Source organism: Vipera berus, assembly GCF_964194415.1.
Source record: "Vipera berus genome assembly, chromosome: 2".
In the NCBI taxonomy this organism is placed as follows: domain Eukaryota; kingdom Metazoa; phylum Chordata; class Lepidosauria; order Squamata; family Viperidae; genus Vipera; species Vipera berus.
The window spans coordinates 205,891,962-205,918,078 of record NC_138203.1 but is presented as its reverse complement, the minus strand read 5'-3'; the positions used below and the strand labels follow the sequence as shown (position 1 = coordinate 205,918,078).

The 26,117-nt window shown below is 38.7% G+C and overlaps 1 protein-coding gene across 1 annotated transcript in view; it reads left to right on the top strand.

Moving 5' to 3' along the window:
• The window catches only part of ADAMTS2 (ADAM metallopeptidase with thrombospondin type 1 motif 2), a 269,901-nt gene that overhangs the window by 110,826 nt on the left and 132,958 nt on the right, over positions 1 to 26,117 (top strand). The window contains exon 3 of the mRNA XM_081319671.1: positions 3,929 to 4,082. Within this exon, the coding sequence (XP_081175797.1) occupies positions 3,929 to 4,082 (154 nt within the window). The remainder of the gene's footprint in view (positions 1 to 3,928; positions 4,083 to 26,117) is intronic.

The following is a 26,117-nucleotide window of genomic DNA, read 5'->3' as shown; positions in this document are numbered from 1 at the left end:
ACAACAACAACAACAACAACAACAACAACAATAATAATAACAATAGTAGTAGTAGTAGTAGTAGTAGTAGTAGTAGTAGTAGATGCTGTGTTATAGTGCAATTGTAGATAATTTGTTTTTGTCAGTTGCTGACAAAACAACTATCAGGAAATTCCTCTTTGATAGTTGTAGATTTTCTAGCTCTAATCCTGTCTGGAATTTTAATAATCTAAGTTTCAGCGGTCCTTGCATCTCATTGAGTTATTCCAGAAGTGTTCATTCCTTTACCAAATTTGACTTTTTTAGACCTGAAAGCAGAATGAACATCATTCAGTTTTATTCATCTAGAAATCACCACTGCTATAATGTTATAAGGGACAGGAGTAATATTTAAACTACACACTTAGTAAGGACATTATGTCTTGTACTAACAACACTGTGATAAATATGGAAGAACAAAGGAAGGAATTCCATAATTCATCCATTTTGTCGTTCTCTGATTGTTCTACAAGGTGCATATTTCTGCATCAAAAATATTTCTGTGCAACAGGGCTGAAAATATGGTACTGTCTACTGTTTGCTGGACATTTGCCCAATGTATTTCAAAATTGCATGTACAGCATATCATCTTTAAGAAGAGTCTACTTTTTGTTTGCAGTGGTCATTAAATAAATGGGAAAATAAATCAATAGAATTTTCTGGTAGTATGTAAACCATGCCCAGAGCACAACTCTGTTCCAACATTAAACCAGTAGAAAATCTCAACTATGTAGGAGCCAAGAACGGTGCTTGTTGGCTCTGCCCATTACAGCCCTCTCATTCGAAACATCTCTGTCTACTCTGCTCTTGGCCTCCCTATGCTAAGATTATCCTACTTAATCCATCTAGGCCATCAGTCAAGGTTTTGAATTGGTTAGCTTGCCAACTATCTTCCTATTTTCTCTTGCCCTTGGCACTATTCCTTCATATTACCCAGCAGTATTTTAGTTCTGTTCTTTTTCTTTAGAAGAAGCCCATGTGATCTCCCATAAATTCCTACAAATAAACATAACATCCACATTAACATACTGTAAGTGTGATATAAAAGGGTGTGACTATGAATGATTCACAATCTCCTTTTGTATCAGCTGCCTATTTACATATGGGAAAAATCATAAAGTGCCAGAAAATAAAATATTTAGGAGAATGAGGAACCATTTGAGGAACGAGGAACAATATGTTCTGAATTATCTCCTGGCTGGGATTTAAAGGAAGAGATTTGCTTGCTGTTGTGTGAAGATTGAAATTATTCTCAGACTGTGTTTGAACTTTATGCACAGATTTGCAAATTTGTTCCCCCTCCTGGTATGGAAATATGAAGCCAAATTAAGTTCCAAATTGATATTACCTTTCCTAAGTATTGAGAGGGGGGAGGCTAATCTCCTTTTTCAGTTTACCACTTGTAAATCATTCTGATTGGTTTTGTTCGGTTTTCTGTTTTCCTGTGTTTAATGTGAAATCTATCTAAATTAGAGTAAGAAGTTACATGACAGAGTTTTAAAGTGCAGTTACTTTTATGTCACTCAGTATCATAATGAAAGTAAAGTAGCAGTGCTAGCTTGATATCACCCTTTTTTTGTAGCAAAAAAGGAAACGTTCACCCCAGACAACCAAAGAAAATAAAATAGCCATATGATTATTAGTATCTAGGGACAGGATGCAAATTGTCTTTTTTTGAGTGAAATTGCCAAAAAGCCCTAATGTCACTGGAATTCTGGCACTCTAGCATTATTTCTCTGTACCAGTGCAATTAAGATGTCTCTTAATTCCCAACATCTATTTCAATGGCACATTCTGGGTCCTCTCAATTAAACAGTGTCATCTAGCAGGACTAAAGAGGTGTGCCTCCTCTGTCATGGTGTCTGCCCTCTGGAATGAGGTCCCACCCGATATCCAAGTGGTTCCCACCCTAATGGCATTCCAGAAAGCCCTAAAGCCCTAGGCTGTTTTCCCAGGCTGAGGTAGGGTGGTTGGGCCATCTGTCAGATTGTTTGATGGTGAAGGTGTGGTTAGCTGTATTTGCTATCCGTTCTTGCTTTTTCCTTTCTTCTTACCCCTTTTATAATAATTAGATCACTTAATTTTACTAATTCACTTACTAATGTATACTGTTGAGTGTGGGTTCAGAGTCAGGCAATGTCTAATTCAAATCAATTGAATAAAATTAATTAAATTTCCATGATATGAAATCTTGGGGGACATGATCAAGTTAGTTATGTTGAATTGCAACCCTTCTGTTTTTACCAGTACTTGTAAGTTCATGCTCAGCTTGGTATGGTTTCTAATACCAGAATTGAACTGAAGCCCTTTCTCATAAACTTAGTGATAGAATTTAGTCCCTGACCCAATAGTAATTTTCAATCTAATTAAAGTTCCTTTCTGTATGTAGAATGCTGTTGACTCTTTGATTTTCTTTCATTAATAAGGTGAAAGGTCCAAACTGGGAGTAGGACCACAGTGTGCAGGTTGGAAGACGTTAAATCTTCCTGCCACATCTGCTTCATTTCAGAAGCGATTTACCCCTTCTGTGCACACTAATTGAAAAGAAAAAGAAAAGAAATTTAGTTGCTGACCTTTCTTCCTTCCCTCACTTCTACTTGCCCACATGGAGAGCAGAGGCTCTGAAAGGTGGCAAAGCTATCATGGAAAGTTTAAGTGTCTTGAATGCAGACATGCTGGTTCCAATATGGTTCAGAAGTGCCTGCCTTTATATTATTATATTTAAAAATCATGAGTCCAAAATTTCAATCAAGTGAAAGGTGGGGTCGTCGCCTTGCTTTTGTACTGATTAAAACTCTTATGGAGCATATAGGTATTTTTTTCTCTCTGGATGATCTATCACCAATCTGGCCCTGGACTGAATTACTGTTATTCTTCTCATCTTTCCTATTACCTACTCCTATTGGCATCTTATGACTATCACTTTGTTGGCTGTATCTTGTGAGTTATGATTTATCACTTTGTTGTTTGTATGTATACTGAGAGCTTATGCACTGGAGACAAATTCCTTGTGTGTCCAATCACACTTGGGCAATAAAGAATACTCTACTCTACTCTACTCTGTTCTATTCTATTCTATTCTATTCTATTCTATTCTATTCTATTCTATTCTATTCTATTCTATTCTATTCTATTCTATTCTATTCTATTCTATTCTATTCTATTCTATTCTATTCTATTCTATTCTATTCTATTCTATTCTAGCCACTATAATTTTGACAGATAAGTGAGCACTAGAGCAAGATTACAAAAACATGACTTCTTTAGGTACTCTGTCTCTGTTGTTCTGTTTTCACCATGTAGGCACATAGAGAAATAAAGTGGTGTGGAAAATGGAAGTTAAAATTTCATCCATCCTATCGGTAACTGCTGTCAGCCCAATCCTCTTCTTCATCTTCCTCCTTTTTCTTCTTGGATTGCAGCCAAGATGTCTCCACCCAATGTAATTGGGTTGGTTTTGCTATTTATTGGTAGACCAAGTCAGTGTGAAGGCAACCAGTGCAGAACCTGTCTCAGAGTTTTCTCTTTCAAAGCCTGTGTGCCATATTGCTGCCCAGATGCCATTTTAATGCACTTTACTGCTATAACTTCATGCAAATGACTATTATACATTCTTCAACTGTAGTAGTGTTCTGATCATGACTCCCTCTCCTCCTATACCATAATCCTGGCTCTTGTTAATTAGATTCCAAAAGAAATCCCTTTAGTCTAATGCTTTACTATTGCCCTTCCTTGTCAAGCACAGACACTGATGTTGCTCTAATCAGGAATTCATCTTGCTTACTCTCTGCATCCTAACTGCTCCCTGGAGAAGGCTAAAGTGTGCTTACGCATATTGTAAAGATTTATTCAAAATGTCTGCAGCATGGACAGTAATTTGAAATGTTCGATCTTTGCCCTGTCACTTCAGGCTGGCATGATTCGCACAGACAAGGACGAGTATTTCATTGAACCTCTGCAGAAGGGGAAGCAGGAGGAGGAAGAAGGAAGGACCCATGTGGTATATCGCAGGACAGCTGTCAAGGAAACATTTCACAGAGAGCACCCAGACACCCAGCCTAGAGGTAAGGTTACAGTGATCCTGAAAAATGATGCCCAAACACTTTCAACTAAAAGCATGTGTTCAATACCACCATAGGTAGAATTGTTCAGCTACCATTGGCTTTACATCCTTGAGGAACAAGATTCCTTCTTTCTGGTTGTTGTGCTTCAACATATGTTGCTTAAATGAAATAGAAGACCTAAAAGAAATGGGTTTAGGTTAATTAAGCATCCCAGCATTAATTATTGTCCTAAACACTTTTTTTGGATTGTTCAGGCAATAAAACAGGCAGCATAGGCCAATTGCGGCAAGTCTGAACCATGGAAAGGAGATGTTTAAAACTGGGGAAGATGCAGATCAATTGTGTATAAATTAACAAACAATGCTGGATGAGAATCAACCAGGAACCTCTGTGTGAATAATATAGATACACATTTATTATGTTAGCACTACTCAGGCATTTAGCTGATCTTGTAAAATTGCAAAAAGTGTATGGGAAGGCTTATGTATGGGCTTCTTGTGTCCCCAGTGGCCCCCTGTGCATCACCCATTCCCTCCATTTATGGAAGTCAGAAGGGAAGACATTGTTTATATATCTAAGTGCAACAACAACAAAAATGCAACTAGCATTTGCTTTCAGACCTGCACAGTGAATTTGTCAGGATCAAGAGCTGACCTGAACTAGCATAGGCATCTCCAGATCTCTCTGAACCCTTGAGGGGTTCCATGTTTAGACTGAATATTTGAACAGAATTGTTGCAAAAGTTTGTGTGGCTGAAACAATCAGCCTAGCTTGAGCACTCCAGATTGATGTGGTCAGACACATTATTCAGTGAATGCTGTTCACACCTTTAGATATTGATTCTGAACTGTTGCATAATCAAGTGCTGATAAATCAAGACTCACATAATATGTTTGAATTGGCCCTTACGGCTTTGTCCAATTTCAGTATTGATGAATTGTTTCCAGAGCCCTGTAATTATTTAGGACTATAAGTATATGTTTGCTTTCTTCATAATATTATCTTTATTCTTGAATGTGCAAAAGTATATGTGTTGGAAAAGCCTTTTAACTGTTCTGTCTTTCTTTGGATTTGAACATTCTAGCATCCTATCTTGCTGTTAAGAGTTGATCAGAGTTAGATTTGCAAACGTTGTATTATAATAGTTGATTTGTTCTCTGTTGTACTTGAAACATTTTTATAGTGCTCTGAGATTTTTAATAAAATAAGTGTTGTCATACATGGGAAGGGACAATAACACAATAGTCATGTTCAAGCATGGTATACTGAAAATACCACTTACAGATTTGGAACTCCCAATAAATAATTTCAAATGATATATAATGGGAATGATTTTTGGGGGCTTGATGGGTGAAAGTATGATAAGAATCATAGTTTCCTATATTCCCATATTCTAGTAGCAAATTCACAAGAACTGTTACAAAGCGGATGAGTGAGAATCTATTACACTGTTCCTCCACTGTACAAGACAGGCTCACAAGAAGTTGGAGGCACTTGGGTTTGCTGAGAAAGTGTCAGAGCACAAATTAAAAAGGGTCAAGTTTGGCTTTATATCAGACAGAAAATATTGAGGAGGCCAGGGCATTTCCACACCATTTATCTTGATCTTCACATCTTCCCGTTCATTTTGGCTGAATGACAGAGCAATTTGTGTCTCATGGACTGTCCTGCACACCCGGAACTAGAACTTCACTTATAGTGAAGGGCTTTGTCCCATAAAGTAAGATTGGACTACCAGTTTAGTTTTCTTCTGAATGGGGGTGGGTGGAGGTAATGTCATCTCATCCTTTAGCTAAAGCAACTAAACAAGCTACATAAACATTGAACAATAAAGGTAGAAACTTTCTCAAGTCAAACCATGTATTCAGTAGCCTACAGCCCTGGAGCCAACCCTGTCTAGTGTTTTGTTCTCTTGAATCAACCAATCAGCTAAGTCAGGGGTCTTCTAACTTTGCCCTTTTATGACTTGTGGACTTCAACTCCCAGAATTGAAAGCTGTCTGAGGAATTCTGGGGGTTGAAGTCCACAAGTCATAAAAGGGCCAAGTTTGAAGACCCCTGAGCTAAGTGCTACTATCTGCTGAGGGCAGACTAGGATCACACATGAAAAATCAGCCTAGCTTGAGCACTCCAGATTGATGTGGTCAGACACATTATTCAGTGAATGCTGTTCACACCTTTAGATATTGATTCTGAACTGTTGCATAATCAAGTGCTGATAAATCAAGACTCACATAATATGTTTGAATTGGCCCTTACGGCTTTGTCCAATTTCAGTATTGATGAATTGTTTCCAGAGCCCTGTAATTATTTAGAACTATAAGTATATGTTTGCTTTCTTCATAATATTATCTTTATTCTTGAATGTGCAAAAGTATATGTGTTGGAAAAGCCTTTTATCTGTTCTGTCTTTCTTTGGATTTGAATATTCTAGCATCCTATCTTGCTGTTAAGAGTTGATCAGAGTTAGACTTGCAAAAGTTGTATTATAATAGTTGATTTGTTCTCTGTCATCTCATCCTTTAGCTAAAGCAACTAAACAAGCTAGATAAATCTTTCTCAAGTCAAACCATGTATCCATGTAGCCTACAGCCCTGGAGCCAACCCTGTCTAGTGTTTTGTTTTCTTGAATCAACCAATCAGCTAAGTCAGGGGTCCTCTAACTTGACCCTTTTATGACTTGTGGACTTCAACTCCCAGAATTCCTCAGCCAGCAAAGCTGGCTGAGGAATTCTAAAAGTTGAAATCCACAAGTCATAAAAGGGCCAAGTTTGAAGACCTCTGAGCTAAGTGCTACTATTTGCTGAGGGCAGACTAGGATCACACATGAAAAATAGCTGTTCCTGATCCCAACAACTTAACTGTACTTAATTTACAGAGGGTGAATTGAAGAATCAAAGCATTGAGTAAAAATCAAAGCATTGCTGTACAGGGTGATTAGTCCTTTGGTGGTTTTTTAAAAAAATATGTGCTTGCTTACTAAAGATTTTTTTGGGTGTGACTATCTGATTTAGCTACTTTGTTATTTATTTAAGAAATGTATATAGCTGCCCATCTCATTTGTATGTACAAGTGTAAGAAAGTGACTTTGGGAGACAGACGGAAGACTAGACAATGGTCTAATGAATGAAATCTGAGTCTAAAGGAGAGCTGGGGGTGGAGAAAGCATCTCAGAAGGGATATTCCCTAGTTTTGGGGAAAATAAAAGTAAGGAAGGGGAGAGGTCCTTTCAGACTTGCAAAAATCTATTCCTGTAATCTTGTTTGTTCAATTGTTTGTTCGTTTGATTTGATTTGATCTGAACTCATAGACTCCTGCTTTCCAACCTGGTGCTTTAACTACTAGATCAAACTGGCTCTATCTTACAATGAAGGTTGTATTAGTACTCTTCTTGTCTGGACTACCTTGAAGGATTGACAGAATATGACTTGGGCAGTGCACACAGCTAAAACAAAACCATTAAAAATATAAACAAAAATACAGGAGAGTGCATTCAAAATTGCAAGGATTTCCTTAAATTCAAAAGGTTTGGGGGCAATCTCACCTTGAGGAGAATGATGTTTCACAGGACAGGTCTATGTCAACCATGAGTTTTACAAAGTTTGTCTCTCTTGGAAAAGTAGTAGGGAGAAGAGAGACATAGCATTAATTGGGGGGGTCCTATTTATCTATTGCTTTCTATCTCATCCCTGCAGCCCTAATGAATGCATATGAATCCACGTTGCTGCTGATGAAAAGATACTCATCTTGAATGCAGTAGGGTTTGAAAGTGAGCAGAGGTTGGGCATGCATGCTGGCACTGCACTCAGTTAAGTCTTACTATGTTTTTAGATGAGAGATCTAAAGCATAATTAATTGTATGATAGCACACTTCTTTGGATGATACGAAGGCCCCGCTTTTATAGGATTCCAGATTTCATAGGTGGTGAGCGTAGATTACTTTAGACTTTCTGCTTAATTCTTGGAGATCAGAGAACAAAAGAGGCGAAGTTGCATGGGCAGCCCTGATACCTACCCATTTTTAGGCTGTTACACATTTAAACAAGCTTCTGAAGAAGGCTTCTAATCCTTTAAATTTGTGCCAAAGCCAAATGATCAGGTTTCCCATGTAGCACATTTTTGTTATTCTTCTAATGCAGATTGTTGGGTTAATAATGTGTTGATGCAAATTATTTCAGTGTTGGAAAAATATTTAGCTGCCACATATTTTTCTCTGAAACAAAAGAGCTTGAACATAATTCATGCCTTATGGCATTACTTTTAAAAATCTTAGTTGTTAAAATAAACAGAAACGGCACACAGCAAACAGAAATTCCCAAAAACAGTAAGATTTCCTACTGCAATTAACTGAGTTGGTCAATTTAGTCTTTGGTGCAAATGTCTCAGAAACAGTAGCTGAAAACCAGGGTATGGAATGTAAATTATTCTCAGAGTAATTTGAACTGCTCCCCATTTATTAATGTACTGTTGGCCAAATCTTAATCCTGTTTCCTTTAGGCAAAGTAGTCTGAAGCCAATGATGCTACAAATCAAGCTGAATACTTTTCCTGTGTACAGTTGATGAAAAAACATAAGAAGACTAGATCAGGCCAGAGGTCTCTGATAAACAAATAAACAATTAAAACAAATAAACAAAATTCAATGAATGCAGTTCCTTCCTACTTCTGACATGCTTATCTGCAGTTGGTATGCCTGGGAGTTGTGATAGTCCTCTAATATCAGGTTTATATGCTCCATTTGTTTTGTTGTTGGTTCAGTTCTCAGCTGGGCTATTCATTTTGATGTTCTTGTATCAGTTAGCATTGTTGAATGGTAATTCCCAGGGTCATAGAACGCTCAGAACGGAGTTCCGGCACCTTTTTCTTTTACAAAAAAAGCACTGGTAATTCCCATTAGCTTAAGACTTGCCTAAGACATCTGGGAACCAGCAATGGATCTGTGTGGAAGAAATCCAAACATCTGTCTAGCTCTATCTTGTGCAGGAGCTTGAAGTTTAGAGTGTCTCCTGAAGTAAGGTTACTCACAGTCAATCTGGAATGCAGATACCTTCTTTTTTGTATATTTATAATTCTCATAAGAGTTAATTATGACACATTTCAAGAAAAAGTAACTGAGTAGTACATTTGACTATTGTTCAGAAAAGGCACTGGTCAAAATTGGCTTTTCCACCCAAGAGATCAGGCTGGGCAGCCTTTGCAGAGTGAACAGGAGAAGGTTTGAATATTGATTCTAAAAGTAGGGCTAGCTTCTATAAAGTAACAGTGAACTGAATTCTTTCATTATGATTTTCTGTCTTTTCTTCAATAAATATTACTTATCATAAATTCTTGGATTCTTGTGTCCTTGTCTAACTGATTCCAGTGTGGGATAATTCTTCTATGAGAAGAAAGGTAAAAAAGAAAGGAAGGAAGAAACACTAAATTTAAAGTATCAGAACAGCCTGTTGAAGTTGCAGTCTTCAGCATAATATAGTAACCAGGGATATAAGATAATTCCTTCTGAGCTCCAATTTTCTATTAATCATTTCAAATCCAGATAATTAAATAGAAATCTGGTCACCTTTACAGTGGAATACTTTTTCAGTTTTGAACTTTCTGGTTCCTTGTTTTTATGGTGCTCCTTATCTATTTAGTTAGGAGTGAAGGAATAGCTGGTAGCCACAACCTTTAACTGAGACATTAGATACTTTACTTTTTTTTAATTCCACCTTTATTATTCTTACAAACATCTCAATGTTTATAATCTCAATGTTTACATCTCAATGCCATCTCAAGGTATTGACTATATCTAATACTCCTTTTTCCTCTTATTTTCCCCACAACAACAATCTTGTAAGGTAAGTTGGGCTGAGAGAGAGAGAAAGTGATTGGCCCAAAGTCACCCAGCTGTTTTTCATGTTTAAGGCGGGCCAAGAACTCACAGTCTCCTGGTTTCTGACCTGGTGTCTTAATTACTAGGCTAAACTGGTTCTCTACTAGGCTAAAACTAATGGGAATGCTGCACTTGCTTTCAAAGATTTGTCTGTCTATCCTTCACAGTCTTTTATTCACCTATGCATAAAGCTGTATTCTATCTGTCCCACAGAACGTCAATGAAAACACGAGCAAATCAACAAAATAATTGTTATTGTTGAATTCCAGACATTTGTCATTGAAAGAAATGCTATGTAGTTGAAGAAAACACATGCTAATAGAATGGCATAAGATTGTGTCAGTCTGGAAATCATTTTAACTTCAATCAAAATGCTTTATGAGTTAAAAGAGAAAAGTAATGTATATTGGCAAGGCACTCTGTTTTTGGTTTAAAGTCAGTAAGAGACGTAAGGTTATAACATTTCCGGGATATATCATACAATAGTATTTTGTTAGTAGGCTGGGGAATACGAGCAATATATATATAGACGCAATTTTTTTGGATTGCTATCAAAGAATTAAAGGGAGACTGATATAGCTATTTCAAAAAAAGATTTGGCCCATATTTGGCCCAGCAAGGTGTTCAAAATACTCAAGACAGTGCGCTCCCACAGGTAGGGTCTTCTCAGGGTGCCACCGGTAAGAGATTGCCGGCGGACGACACCCAGGGACAGGGCCTTCTCAGTGGGTGCGCCTGCCCTTTGGAACCAGCTGCCAGTGGAGCTTAGGACTGCCCCCGACCTCCGTTCCTTCCGCCGGGACCTGAAGACCTGGCTCTTCGAGCTCTGTGGCCCAGGCTGAGAATTTTAATTTTAGTTTTAATTTTAATTTTAACTGGGGTTTTACTTATGAAGGGACGAATATAATTTTTTTTAATCTGTTTTTAACTTTTGTATTTTGTTTTTAATCACCCTGTAAACTGCCCTGAGTCCTTCGGGAAAGGGCGGTATATAAATGTAATAATATATATATATATATATATATATATATATATATATATATATATATATATATATATATATATATATATATATATATATATATATATATATATATATATATATATATATATATATATATATATATATATATATATATATATATATATGGTTTTCGCGGGTGTTCATATGTAGATCTTTGGTCATTCGGGTTTTTCCCCCACGTAGAATTGGAGGTATCAGGGCAACGTTTCATCCGTCATCCTCAGGCTGGTGACTTCAGCTTCGTTCTTCTGGGAGAAGTGTGTGGTAGTGGCTGTTTTTTCTTCTTTTTTAAACTGCCAGAGGGGGTGTGTTCTGTGGGTGGAGGTGTGCTCTGATTGGGTGGGAGATATATATATATATATATATATATATATGTATGTATGTATGTATGTATGTATGTATGTATGTATATGTATATGTATATATATGTATGTATATATATATATATATATATATATATATATATATATATGTGTGTGTGTGTGTGTGTGTGTGTGTGTGTGTGTGTAAATTATTCAAATTGCTAATAACGAATTTGGGAGGCTGAGATGATCATTTCGAACTTATTATGTTCTCATCAGTCAGTCATACCCTCTATCTGAGATTCGAACCTGGGCTGATTATGTATTAGCCCAGTCGATGCCCTGGTGGAGGCCTGGGAAACGGCAGCCACCAGGGCACTCGACTGCGTTGTACCCATGCGACCTCTGACCCGACGCAGATCCCGTTGGGCCCCATGGTTCTCTGTGGAGCTCCGGGAGATGAAGCGGCGGAGACGAGGTCTAGAGAGCGGTTGGAGATCCAGCCGGTCCGAATCCGACCGATTGCAGTTAAGAACCTTTATAAGGTCTTATCTTGCGGCGATAAGGACGGCGAAGTCTAACTACTTTGCCGCCCTTATCGCGTCCGCAGATAATCGCCCGGCCGCCCTGTTTAGGGTGACTCGCTCCCTCCTTAATCAGGAGGTGAGAGAGGATCCCTTGCAGGGACGAGCCGAGGAGTTTAGTCATCATCTGGCGGACAAAATCGCTCGGATCCGGACCGGCTTGGACTCTGACTGGGCAGAGTCTAATGTGGAGGAATCAGGCGGTCTTGAGCACGTTATCTGGAATGAGTTCGACCCTGTTTCCCCTGATGATGTGGACAGGATCATGGGGAGACTGAGCACCACCACCTGTTTGTTGGATCCGTGCCCCTCCTGGCTAGCTTATGCGGCTCGGGAAGGAACACGAGGCTGGTTCCATGCAGTAATAACTGCTTCCTTGAAGGAGGGTGTCTTTCCTGCCGCCTTGAAGGAGGCGGTGGTGAGACCCCTTCTCAAGAAGCCTGCTTTGGACCCGGCTGTTTTAAACAACTACCGTCCAGTCTCCAACCTTCGCTTTTTGGCGAAGGTTGTTGAGAGTGTGGTGGCGCATCAGCTCCCTCTGTTCCTGGAGGAAACTGATTATCTGGACCCGTACCAATCGGGCTTCAGGCCCGGACACAGCACGGAGACTGCATTGGTCACGCTGGTGAATGATCTCTGGAGGGCTAGGGACAGGGGTTGCTCCTCTGTCCTGGTCCTATTAGATCTCTCAGCGGCGTTCGATACCATCGACCATGGTATCTTACTGCGGCGTCTCAGGGGGCTGGGAGTGGGAGGCACCGTTTTACGGTGGTTCTCCTCCTACCTCCAGGGCCGCTCGCAGTCGGTGTTGACAGGAGAGCAGAGATCCGCCCCGAGGTCTCTCATTTGTGGAGTCCCTCAGGGGTCGGTTCTCTCGCCTCTCCTGTTCAACATCTATATGAAGCCGCTGGGCGAGATCATTCGTGGTTTTGGGGTGGGGTATCATCAGTACGCTGATGATACCCAACTTTTTCTTTCCACCCCGAACCAACCCAGTGATGCCCTCTCCGTGATGTCCCGGTGCCTGGAGGCGGTTCAGGGGAGAAACAGGCTTCGTCTCAATCCCGCCAAGACTGAGTGGCTGTGCATATCGGCATCTCGGGTTAACCAAGTTATTCCATCCTTAATGATGGGGGGTGAGGTGTTACCCCCCGTCGATAGGGCTCGCAACTTGGGCGTCCTCCTGGATTCACGGTTCAATTTCGAAGACCATATAGGAGCCGTGACCAGGGGGGCTTTTGCCCAGGTTCGCCTGGTGCGCCAGTTGCATCCCTATCTGGACCGAGACGCCCTACGCACAGTTACTCATGCGCTTGTGACCTCCCGTTTGGACTACTGTAACGCTCTCTACATGGGGCTGCCCTTGAAGACCACTCGGAGGCTTCAACTGGTGCAGAATGCGGCCGCGCGAGTTGTAATGGGGGTTTCCCGATACTCCCATGTAACACCTCTACTCCGTGAGCTGCATTGGCTTCCGGTTGCCCTCCGGGTGAAATTCAAGGTGCTGGTTATCACCTATAAAGCCCTACATGGCCTGGGTCCGGGATATCTGAGGGAACACCTGCTGCCGGCATCAAATGCCCTTCACCCAGTGCGCTCCCACAGGGAGGGTCTGCTCAGGGTCCCGCCGGTAAGAGACTGCCGGCGGGTGACACCCAGGGATAGGGCCTTCTCGGTGGGAGCGCCTGCCCTCTGGAACCAGCTGCCGGTGGAGCTGAGAACTGCCCCCGACCTTCGATCATTCCGCCGGGGCCTGAAGACCTGGCTCTTTGAGCTCTCGGGCCCAGACTGAGGAGGAATTTTTAATTTGGGGTTCTTTTTAACTGACTACAGGGTTAATTTAATATTTTTTAATTTGGTTCTTAATTTTTGTATTTTGGATTTTTAATTCCCTGTAAACCGCCCTGAGTCCTCAGGGAATAGGGCGGTATATAAATATAACTAAAATAAAAAAATAAAAATAAATTAGGCAGTTGTTTTAACTTCCTGAGCCACAGGTTCTTTCTCTCTTTTATTAGCTAGAAGGCAAGGGAAATATGTGTTAAGAATTTGTCAAGGCTTTTTGAATGCACCTTGCTAATTAACTCTTTTATAAGTTGACTACATCCTGTGGATAAGCCTTGAGTCAGGCCAAAGCAGGAAAGAAAGAGTTAATTAGCAAGGTGCATTCAAAAAGCCTTGACAAATTCTTAACACACACACACACACACACACACACACACACACACACACATATATATATATATTTGCATTAGTACCTAGCTTATAGTATTCAAATGCACTGAACAAACTTAATTATGTTCCTCCTCACAGTGTCTATGTTCTGGTATAAGAACCACTCCAAAATTTGAGTTTCTGCTAGGGACAGGCAGCAGTGAATTAAGAATGGCATTTCTAATTCTTGCTATTTGTTTTTTTTTAAAGAAAGACTTATTTTGCACTGCAAGCAATAAGTTTGTGTCGTATAGTGCATATGTCTTCTAGTTAGTGGGATGCATGCCACACTATTTTGGCTAGCATGGTAGTCAGTTGCTCAGTGATCTAGCTTGCATAGATTAGCATGATCCTGCACAAAGCAAAACTGCACTTAATTTGTGCTTGTGGCATTCTAGCTAAAGTGTGCCAATACTAACCAATTCTGTTATTGTTAGAAGGGTCCTTGTGGTATAGGTGTGACTAAGACTGGTAATGCAATCTGCACCTGTATCCTGCTAAAAGGTATATGAATGGCTTGATTGAGCATTGATTGGATTGAAGAGGTAAATACATAATATAACAGAAGCAAAGACGAATATAAGGAAAAATTGCAGAACTTTCTAAGTGACTAAACAGCGATAGCAATAGCTATAGGGCTTAGACTTACTGGTATATACTGCTTCACAGTGCTTTACACCCTGTCTAAGTGGTTTACAGAGTCAGCCTATTGCACCAAATTTGGGTCCTCATTTTACTGACCTCAGAAGGATGGAAGGCTGATTCAACACTGAGCCAGTGGGAATCGAACTGCTGGCAGTCAGCAGAATTAGTCTGCAGTACTCCATACTAACCACTGTGCTACCAGGGCTCAATAAATCATTCAGGGACCCAAGTGTTAATGATAATAGTGATTGCTTGATGAACATCTCTGTAAAAAAAAGATAATTTTAGATACTTGGTTTAAAGATGTCAATTGATATGTACATTGAGTATAGCAAATGAATGAATACAATAAAAATAAATGATTTATTTTATTTTTTATGATCTATAACTGAGAAAATTTGGGGTACATGGGTGACAAAGATTCAGAATGTGAGCTTAATTGTTCAACACTGAACAGGAAATAAAACAAGGATTTGTGATGTCTCCCTAGATAAATGTATAAGAAGAGCCTGTCATGATAGCAGGGATATTTTGATTGGATATGTGAATGATATGCAGATGGTATCATGTTGGCTGAGAGACCAAATTATTTTCAGCAAATTTTATGTAGATTGTATAATGCCATAAGGAGAATTGATCTGAAAATTAATGCATCGATTAATTTGCATAGTTGTGATTGACATGGAAAATGGACTGGACAGTTGAAAATTACACCTGAAAGGCAAAAACTGGAGCAAGGAGATGAATTTGTGTACCTTGCGGAAAGTACACAAATTAGCAAAGATGAGAAAATGATGGAGAAATTTTTAGAGGCGCAAATGCTGATTGGAAAGGTAACGTGTGGTCTCTTGTGAAGAATGAAGGTTTATTGAAAAAGGTAAAAATGGTTCCTGTTCACCTTGCTGAACAGCAAAGAGTTGTGTATTTCAAGCAAAGCTTCTATGCAGTTTCAGTGCAATTGGAATGGGATAGTTAAGAATTGTGTGAGATTAAAAAAATAAAACTTAGGGTCAGGAATGAATGGGTGCTGCATGAATGTAGATTGAATACAAAAATAAGGAATCAGTTATGAAAGAAGTGTGTTGAGATAATCTCAGCAAAAGAGAATAAATGAGTATCAGATTTGAAAACAACTACATGAAAAAAGAATATGTAAATTTACATTTTCTGGAGGAAAAAAAGATTTCAGAGATTTCTAAGAATAATTTACCTCTTAGACTGTCATCCTGTGTGATGTTCTTGGGTATTTCTCTAGGGTATTTACATTACTTTTTGGAAAACAAATGCATATATTTTTTTTCCTTTATTCCTGTGGAATTCCTGAAATGACTCATACATTGATTGCTAGCCATTCTAATTTAAAGCAATTCTGGCAGTTACCTTTAAAAAAGGAATTACTCCATTAGAAAACTGATGTTTCTTCAAATCCAGTCAATATTTCCCTTTCAGTTTATAGTTCCAATGATTAATGAGAGTTCTCTTACTGTGCAGTTAGGAAAGAAGCAATGACTTTTTTTTTGATCTCCTGTATGGTATGTGCATGATAAATACATCTGTCTTTTCCCTGATGTCCCCCTCTCCTTTTTGCACAATCATATAGATTTTCTAAGATGTGATAGATGTGAATTTTACTGTGAATTAGCTCCCTCAAATAAGACGCATAGGTGTGCACTTCTGAGGACATGAATCTCATGTGATTTTTAGACTAATCTTAACCACACAGTTGGGTGACAAAGCTTTTTTTCCTAAAAAAATAAAAATATATCATTTGACATTAGATCTATCACAGGAGCTTTCTTTTCAATTCATGTGGTAGATGAGTTGATCCTTTTTATCTATTTATTTTCTCCTTCTGAGCAAAAAAACATATATAAGCAATTAAATTTTTTTGATAGATCTTCCCTGTTATTTTTACTACATTAAGAGGTAAGATCCATAATCAACGCTAATGTCCAGGTTGCACATTATGTTAAACTTAGTAGCTTAGTTCAAAGATACTGCTGAGCAAAAAGAGCAACAACAAAAGGACTAAGTTCACACAAATAGACAAAAACAAACAAAACTTTTAATATGGCAGGTGAACTCAGCCAATGATGTGACTGTCGGGTAATGAAATGGGATCCTGCATGAGCCAATGATAGTCAGGCATTTTAGAGGTTATAGAAACTTTTTTATGGGCTGACATGATTGCTTATAAATAAAAGGAAAGAAATAGAAAAGGGGTTTCATTTTCTCTGCACCATAAGAAAAAAAAACATATAAGCTACTCATTGCAATTTATTTTTTAAAACTCACCTTTGGGGTTTTTTTTGTTTGGTTTGTAAAGTTTATTAGTTTATTGACATCTAAGATCAGTTTAATTTATATCTTAGGGATCTATAATTATAATTCCCAGGAAACAAAACTTTCTCATGCTCTTAATGGCTAAATTCACTTTGGAAAATTACTGCACCCCATGATAGATTCAGCCACTCTCTCCCATCAGTATGAAAGAGATGGATGCAACCGTGCCATCCATCCAGGTATCTGCCCTTGAGCATTTAGCTGCTGGACTTCCTGTAGGGGCCCTCATGAAACATTGTGCTCCATATGGTGAAGACTGGATGATCTTTCATAGTGGCTTGTGTGACTGAGTTTTGCTTAACAGATGTGTAATCAAGATGGAGGGCAAGAAAAAAGGGATTGTGTAGCTCATCTGTAATTATGTACTGGCACTGAAATATCTAGCTTTGAATTCTACAACTGAATATTTATTTATTTATATTTATATGGCCACCCTGCTTGCCAAAGTGATTTGGGCAGCAAATAGAGTATAAGAATTATAAATCACCATAACCCGCCCCACTCCCACAACACATCATCTATACAAAAAAGAAGAAATTGCAGCCAAGAATAAAACCTCAGAGTAATAACTAATTACCCAGGCTTTACTAATTTCCCAACCCCTATGGCTGGGTAAACTGGTTTTTGCTGCTTTCCTGAAGGCCAGCAGGTTGAGGCCAATTTGATATGGTAAAATGGGCCATACTGTGGTATTTCATACTGTGGGGCCTACCAAGGAGCTTTTATTTATTTACTTAATTTGTATACCACCCTTCTCCCGAATAAATACCAAATACCAAAATACATAAATACCAAAAATACAAAAATTAAAAACAGATTAAATCATAGTGCCCAAATACAATAAATAAATTACTTAAAAACAATAATTAAAACCCCAAACCCATCAGACCAGGCTGGCTTGTTCAAACAAATAGGTTTTGTGATGTGTCTGAAGGGGTTCTAGCCATAAGACTATGGACCTCTTCTGGTTCTCAGTGCCTGGAGGAAGATTTGTTCTTTGTTGAGCTGATAAATGGGGGACCTAGGGAAGTCTGACCTAGGCTATCTAGGACTCCCTAGCCTTGTTCTCATGTTGCACAGCTTATTAGCTGCTACCGCAGCCAAACCCACTTCGTGATGAAACCTGAATATATATAATTCAGTAAAGCTTCATCCTTGCCCATCAGCTGAAGTGAGGCCACCTGCTTCTCCAAATCTTTGACTTTTTCTTGAACGCCTGCACATTTTCTCTTTCCTGCCAGACTCTTCTCAAACAGAATCACAAATAAGTCATTAACATTACAGGTCACAACTGCAGGTTTCTGTCCTTTACTTTTGTTTCATAAAGATCCACAGCAAAAGGCTTTTTTTAATACTTTTTATACAGTTATTAGGAACATTCTCTTTAATTTCCCCCATCCGAAAACAAAAACAAAAAAACCCCCCAGAAACACTCTTAAGCCTCTGCTTGCTCAACTTAATTTTTTTTTCCAGATTGTAGTTGCAATTATTTTAATGATGGTGATGATGAGGGTGAAAAAGATGATAACCATAAATAAGTGTTGGTGGTCCTGATGAAAATTGCATACCATGTGTCTATTTTTAATCTCGGAAAATAAGTTTCTATTGGTGCCAATGGAGCTTCTTCCTAAGTTTAATGGTAAGTAGGTCAGGAATGCATTATTATTATTATTATTATTATTATTATTATTATTATTATTATTATTATTATTATTATTATTATTATTTACACAAAATGAAAGAACACAGTTGCCAGTTCAGTACAGTTGGTGTTGGCCTTCATATGCATCAAGTGCTTTCCAGGAACATAGGGTGTTGTAATGTATTCGGCATAATATATGTGCTGGTCCAAGCAATATGGCCTTTTGTAATTGATAAATGGAAATTTGTATCATTATGGTTCTTCACATTGTCAGCCAGATGCTTAGACTGGATTAGGAACTTTTATCCACCTAACAAGTCCTTCCTAAGGATCTGGAGTAGGCAGATGCGGTTTGATGTTCTTAAAGGTATCATTGCAAAATATAAGCTATTCCAAGTGAAGGTGTTTTTTGTAGCAGACTGATTTGTCAGTGCCGATAGTGTTCAAGTGATGCTCCAAATGTTCTGGGATTGCACCCAAAGTGCCTATCACTATTGGCATTATCTTTGCTTTTTTGCCTCAGCCTTTTTACTTCTATTTGCAGGTCTTTGTATTTTATTATTTTCTTCAGTTCTTTCTTTTCTATTTTGCTGATTCCAAGTACCACCTGATATTCTATCCAGACTTAAGACAGTTGGGTGACCTTGGACCAGTCATGTTCAAAAGTCATGTAACACCTTGAGTTACCTATAAAGTAATGAAGGCAGGATAAAAAAATCTAATAAATTAATGAAAATAAATAAATAATTAAATCTAGAGTGTTAAGTGGCAGATATTTTTTTGCAGAGCAACAAAGAGAACAAAGCTGATTAGGGGCTGGAGGCACATGAGACGAATGGTTTCAGGAACTGGGTACATTTAGTCTAACCAAGAGAAGGACTAGGGGTAATGTGATAGCAGTATTCCAATATTTGAGGGGCTCCTACAATGCTTTATATTGCATTATACAGTAGTGAGGCCACATTTGGAATACTGCATACAGTTCTGGTCAGCACAATACAAAATACAAAAAAAGATGCTGAGACATTAGAAAGTGTGCAGAGAAGAGCAACAACATGATAAATTGTATGATGAACAGTTGAGGAAACTTAGATATGTCTAACCTATTGAAGAGAAGGATTGGGGGGATGATAATTGCTTTCCAGTACTTAAGGGGCTGTTACAGACAACAGGGGTCAACCTATTCTCCAAAGCACCAGAGGGTAGGACAAGAAGTAAAGGGTGGAAGTTTGTTAAAGACAAATCTAACCTAGAAATAAGGACAAATTTTCTGACAATGACAATTAATAGTTTTCTTTCTGGAGTTGTGGATGCTCCATCATTGGAGGTTTTCAAAACTAGACTGGACAACCATTTGGTCTCCTGCAGAGATTGGGCTAGGAGGCTTCTGAGGCCCCTTCCAACCCTATGATTCTTTGTTCTATGCTGCATATACCCATTGTGATTAGTAGAGACATTTTGGCTTTAATGCCAAGTGAGCTTCCTCTTCCCAGCAATGCTTATTATAATTATGCTTAGTATTAGGAACTCAGAATCACACTCAGAACATAAGCCCAAATTCAGTAAATTACAGCAAGGTAGGAAGCAGTAAGAAGGAAGGAATGCCCGGGAATATACAGCAAGATGCAACAGACAAACTTAAGAAGGACAATGCTAAAGGGCTGTAATGCTAAAGGGAGAACCTGAAGTCCTAGAACAGGAAGGGCAGGGGATATATTACATTATTGGTATTACATGATGAAAGTGGAAATACTATGTCCAGTATTGATTACACAATACAAGAAATATTTTGAGGGGCTAGATGGAATACACAGAAGAACAAGAAAGATGACAAGGGGCCTGGGGATCAGATCCTATACATAGTTAAAGGAACTGAATATCCAATTGTAGCGAATAGGTCAACTCTACAATGAACCTGGCTGCAACCATCTTGCTCGTTCTAGGTTACCACATGAAAGGGAGGGGGGATGGAGTATCTCTCTCTTAGTCTAAAAAATATTGTGTCCTGTGGGAACCAAGGTCATTCTCTCTCTGGGGAGAAGGGGGTTGGGTGTTTTGTTAGAAAGCCTGGCGAATTATTCTATTTGGTAGAGTAGTTATTGCATAGCCCTAAGGTGGGAACATTTGCTTTGTAATAGTATAACTCTTTGGAGGGAATTTCAGACTTGGTTTCACTTTTGACCATGCCGATATTTTGTATCCAATAAACATGTTCTTTGAGGAATATTCAAGCCTCGGAGTTCTGATTTATTCGGTTCTATCTATTGGAACCATGACAGAATATATGTAGCTCAGGTTCTTGCTGTTCTCTGCAGATTTTCATTACAGCGCCAGGCTAGGTAGTTATTAGTGAACCTCATCAGTGCATCATCATGTACTGATGATGTTATCTAATCTGGTAACAAAATGTCCACAGGAAAACAACTAAGCTCAGAGAATACCAAGCCCCTAATTGAATCTGTATTCTTGACTCTAAGAAGAGAAAGCGAAGGAAGTCATAATGGAAGTTACAATACTTGGAGTGCTGCCATAGGAGAATGTCTGTTTATTCTCTATGAGTTGCTTTCCAGAGTGAGCTGCGTGGCATATTAAAAAATGAAGGAAGGAAGGAAGGAAGGAAGGAAGGAAGGAAGGAAGGAAGGAAGGAAGGAAGGAAGGAAGGAAGGAAGGAAGGAAGGAAGGAAGGAAAGAAAGTAGGGCAAGAACTACTGGGTAAAAGCTTTACAGAGAAATATCCAAACTCTTTGAAACTAAACATTAAGAAAGCTTCCTGTTACTAGTGAAGAAGGAGAGTGCAAAAGTTGGGTTGAAACTAAACATTAAGAAAACCAAGATCATGGCATCTGGCCCTCTCAATTCCTGGCAAATAGATGGGAAGAAATGGAAGTAGTGACAGATTTTATTTTCCTGGGCTCCAAGATCACCGCAGATGGGGACTGCAGCCAAAAAATTCAAAGACGCTTGCTCCTGGGGAGGAAAGCCATGGTAAATCTAGACAGCACACTAAAAAGCAGAGACATCACCCTGCAAACAAAAGTGCGTATAATTAAGGCTATGGTCTTCCCAGTTGCAATGTATGGCTGTGAAAGTAGGACCATAAGAAAGGCTGAGTGCCAAAGAATTGAAGCCTTTGAACTATGGTGCTGGAGAAGAGTCCTGCTAGTCCCTTGGACTGCAAGGCAATCAAAGTCCTAGAGGAGATCAACCCTGACTGCTCTTTAGAAGGCCAGATCCTGAAGTTGAAACTCAAATACTTTGGCCACCTAATGAGAAGGAAGGACTCACTGGAGAAGAGCCTAATGCTGGGAAAGGTTGAGGGTAAGAGAAGAAGGGGACGGCAGAGAATGAGGTGGCTGGATGGAGTCACTGAAGCAGTAGGCATGAGCCTAAATGGACTCCAGAAGATGGTAGAGGACAGGAAGGCCTGGAGGAACATTGTCCATGGGGTTGCGATGGGTTGGACATGACTTTGCAACTGACAACAACAACAATCCAAACTCAAAGTGAGGAATAGCTATTAAGCAGTGGACCAACCTACCTCTTGGAGTTATCACTGAAGGTTTCAAGCAAAAGTTGGACAATCATTTATCTGGAATGGTCTGAGGATTCCAATTCCAATTCTGGGAGAGCATGTGAATTAGAAGGTTTCTTCTTTGATATATTCTTATCGGCAGAAATTTTGAGAAAGATTTGTGCTGATTTGATTGGTTCTAATCTGTACAACTGTGATTTCAAGTCAAAGAAAATACTTCAGTGCATAATTAATTGGTGGGATTTAATTTTATAAGACATGTTGACCATTAGCTGAAGCAGCAATCTGATGGAAGCCCCCAATTGTACATTGATTTGATCTTCCCCATGGTTATGAAATGGATCTACTGCTTAAAACCTGTACGTTTCAACACAAGTATCAGTTCTTATGAGGTAACAGTAGGGAATGTATGACTTGCCTGTGGCTAGTCACTGATAAGTGGGTCATTTGTATAATTAAATTGAACTTTTGTTATATTCTCTTATTATCCTTTCTTGTATTGCTTCATTCTCTTCTGTATCCGTTTGCTGTAGATTCTTTTCTTGCTATAAAAGTGGCAACATTTTACTGTTCTCTAAGAACTTTGCAGGAACTACCTGCTGACTTTGAATGTCACGAAATGCTAAGAGATGGTTTACGCCTGGAGCAGCTACATCCTAATAACTCTGTTTGAAATTCATCCTCTCTGCCGAACCATTCATGAAGAAAAAGAAGCTAAATCCTAGCTTCTGTCTATCCTGCCGGCCCTCATCTTTCTTTTAGTGAGAGCTCTGGTTTTTAAAGCAGTAACATTGGTTTTTATTTTCCTTGCCAGATTACTTATTGCTTTAAGCATTCAGAGCAGTGGAAGGGCATGACTGCATTTCAGACTTTTAAGGGGAAAAAGCTCCCCACCCTTCTAAAGCTCTAAAGCAATGAGATCTCTTTTACCTGCGTTTTAAAAACGAAACAAAATAGCACACTAGGCATGCTGGCAATGGCGCATTGTATGCACGCATGGATCTAAATAATCTCTAGTATTTATGAACTGAAGCCATTACCTTCAATTATTTTTTATTTGTAGTTTTCAGGTGTTTTTTCCCCTCCTTTGACAAGTAAGATTTCCAATGTTCAGAGAGCCAGATTGCATTGATATTTCCATGGCAACTCTGTATGACATTTCAGAGGCCGACACGGAGTCCTTAATATAATTTAAATATCAAGTCAATATTATATATATATAAAAAACCTCTTGGTTCTCATGAAAAGTTTTTGAAAAGCAGTAAAAATGCTCTTAAAGTGTAATAAAAAGAAGTTAACAGTGTAAATATTGCCACTTAAAATTAAAAGCTGTTTAATAAAACAGTAATAAATGCGGCTGGATAAAACTGAATTTTGATTATGTTTTCTTTGATTTTCACATCATCTGAAATTTGATTATCCAGTTGAATTACTGGAAGTGTCTTGTGCATCTCCCCCAAATGCTAAGGTCAATATAGGTCTATAAAAGCAAGTGACAAATGTCTGGCTATATGAATTTTTGAAAGCTGGATGCCTTCTCTTGTTTGTGAATAAGTTAAAGTTTATTTAAATCAACTTTTCCTAATATAGTCTCCTCCAGATGTGTTGGAACTGCGAATCTCAACATTCCACATGAATTCTGGCTCAGAATTCTAGGAAATAGATACACCGCTCGGGTTAGGGAAGATGTCTGTAGAAATTCCAGTGTGCAGCAGCAGGAAGACAATGATTGTTTCCCCTTCTTTTTTGCTAGAAAAAGGAATAGCATTGTGTATCTTTCTGTGTGATAATGATGGGTGGGTGGGATAAAAAGAACAGCTGGCAATTAATTTGGTAAATGAGATAACAAATTTATTTTTCTTCGCCTTTCTCTTTTTTAGAATGTACACAAGCATCCATGCACACCACATAAGTGGCTTAAATGCATAAATACTGCATATTGAGTGAAGGGAAAGCCCTATGACGACTTTTGGTTGAAGCGTTTGTGTGTGTGTGGTGTGTGTAGGTGCATGCATGCAAAATATAACAGTAAAATAAATACCGTAAAAGCAAATAAACGTCCAGGCAATTAAATCAAGATTAGCATACTTCTGGATTAATATGGGCCTGCTGGATACAGGTCTTTGTGACCTTCTGAAAGACAGCTGGATGGGACTATGTGGACCTCAGGGAAGGACTGGCAAGAAAGAAATCTATTTTCTGGGGTACTTATGACATTTTGAGTGGGAATTATGTTAAATTGAAGACTGCTTCCTTTAGGTAACAAGAGTAAATTGGAAATATAAGATGGGAAGAAGAGTGAAGCCAATTTTGTCTTCTTTTACCATACATTATTTTATTATAAGACAAATTCCTTGTGTGTCCAATCACAGTTGGCCAATAAAGAATTCTATTCTAATTCTATTCTATTCTAAAAGGTAAAGGTAAAGGTTCCCCCGCACATGCATGCTAGTCGTTTCCGACTCTAGGGGCCGGTGCTCATCTCCATTTCAAAGACGTCCGAGGACGTCTCCGTGGTCATGTGGCCGACATGACTAGATGCCAAAGGCACATGGAATGCTGTTACCTTCCCACTGTAGTGGTCCCTATTTTTCTACTTGCATTTTTACGTGCTTTCGAACTGCTAGGTTGGCAGAAGCTGGGATGAGTAACAGGCGCTCACTCTGTTACACGGCACTTGGGATTCGACCTGCCAAACTATTCTAGAGATATGTTAATACTCTCTGAAACACGTTCAAACAACAGATTTGAACAATAGATCAGATACATAGGATGCTTAGGGTTAAAAGCTGTCTTACATGAGTGTGACAAATTTTCAGACCCTGCAAGGCATTTTCACAACTTGGGAGAACCATCTTGTTTCAAGGCAGCTTTGTGTCCTCCACCCTACTGTACCTAATCTTAGTTCTCAAAAGGCAAGAAGGATAGTTGAGAAAATGTAATCAAACTTGGGGCATCAACAAAATGCAATAAACTACAGGTATTCCTCAACATACGACCACAAAGGAGTCCAAAAGTTCTGTTGCTAAGTGAGAGGCTGCTAAATAAATTTTGTCCTATTTTATGATATTTCTTGCCACAGTTGTTAACTGAATCACTACAGTTGTTAAGTTAGTAACCCAATTGGAAAATTAATCTGGCTCCCCTATTGACTTTGCTTTGTCAGAAGGCATGATCCTGGGTCATTGCAACCGTCATAAATATGAGCCAGTTGCCAAGCATCTGAATTTTGATCATATGACCATGGGGTTGCTGCAGTGGTCACAAGTGTGAAAAATGGTCACAAGTCACTTTTTTCAATGCCGTTGTAACTTTGAATGATCACTAAATGAATTGTTGTAAGTTGAGGACTACCTGTAGTGGGGTTATGTGCCATCATGTAGTTTTCAATTCCTAGAAACCACATCAATAGATTTTCTCCCTGGTGATCTTTCTAACTTGGTCTTTTAAGTCTACCAAAGGTCTTTTAGGTCTTACATCTGATCACCCTCTTCTTCTCTTTCCTTTGATCTTTCCCAGAATTAGAGCTTTCTCCAGAGACCTAGGTCCTTACATAATGTGTTGATATTTTGCATAAATAGGATAGTTTGAACCCGTTAAAACTCAGTGAACATTATAATTGAATAATTTTGTATGGATATCAGTTAAGAAATGAATGCCATAAAACTGCAATCTAAACATTTTTCTGTATTTACTGTAACACTGGTATGGGTCCTTTGCATGACTTAACTCATATAATCATAACACCATATTGCATATAATCCAATATTTGTAGGTCTTTATCCCACATTTTTCTAATTATGACCACTCTAGTTTATCCAGAGAAATTTGACATATTACTATTACATTCCTGACATATTTTTTTCTCTTTTGCATGAT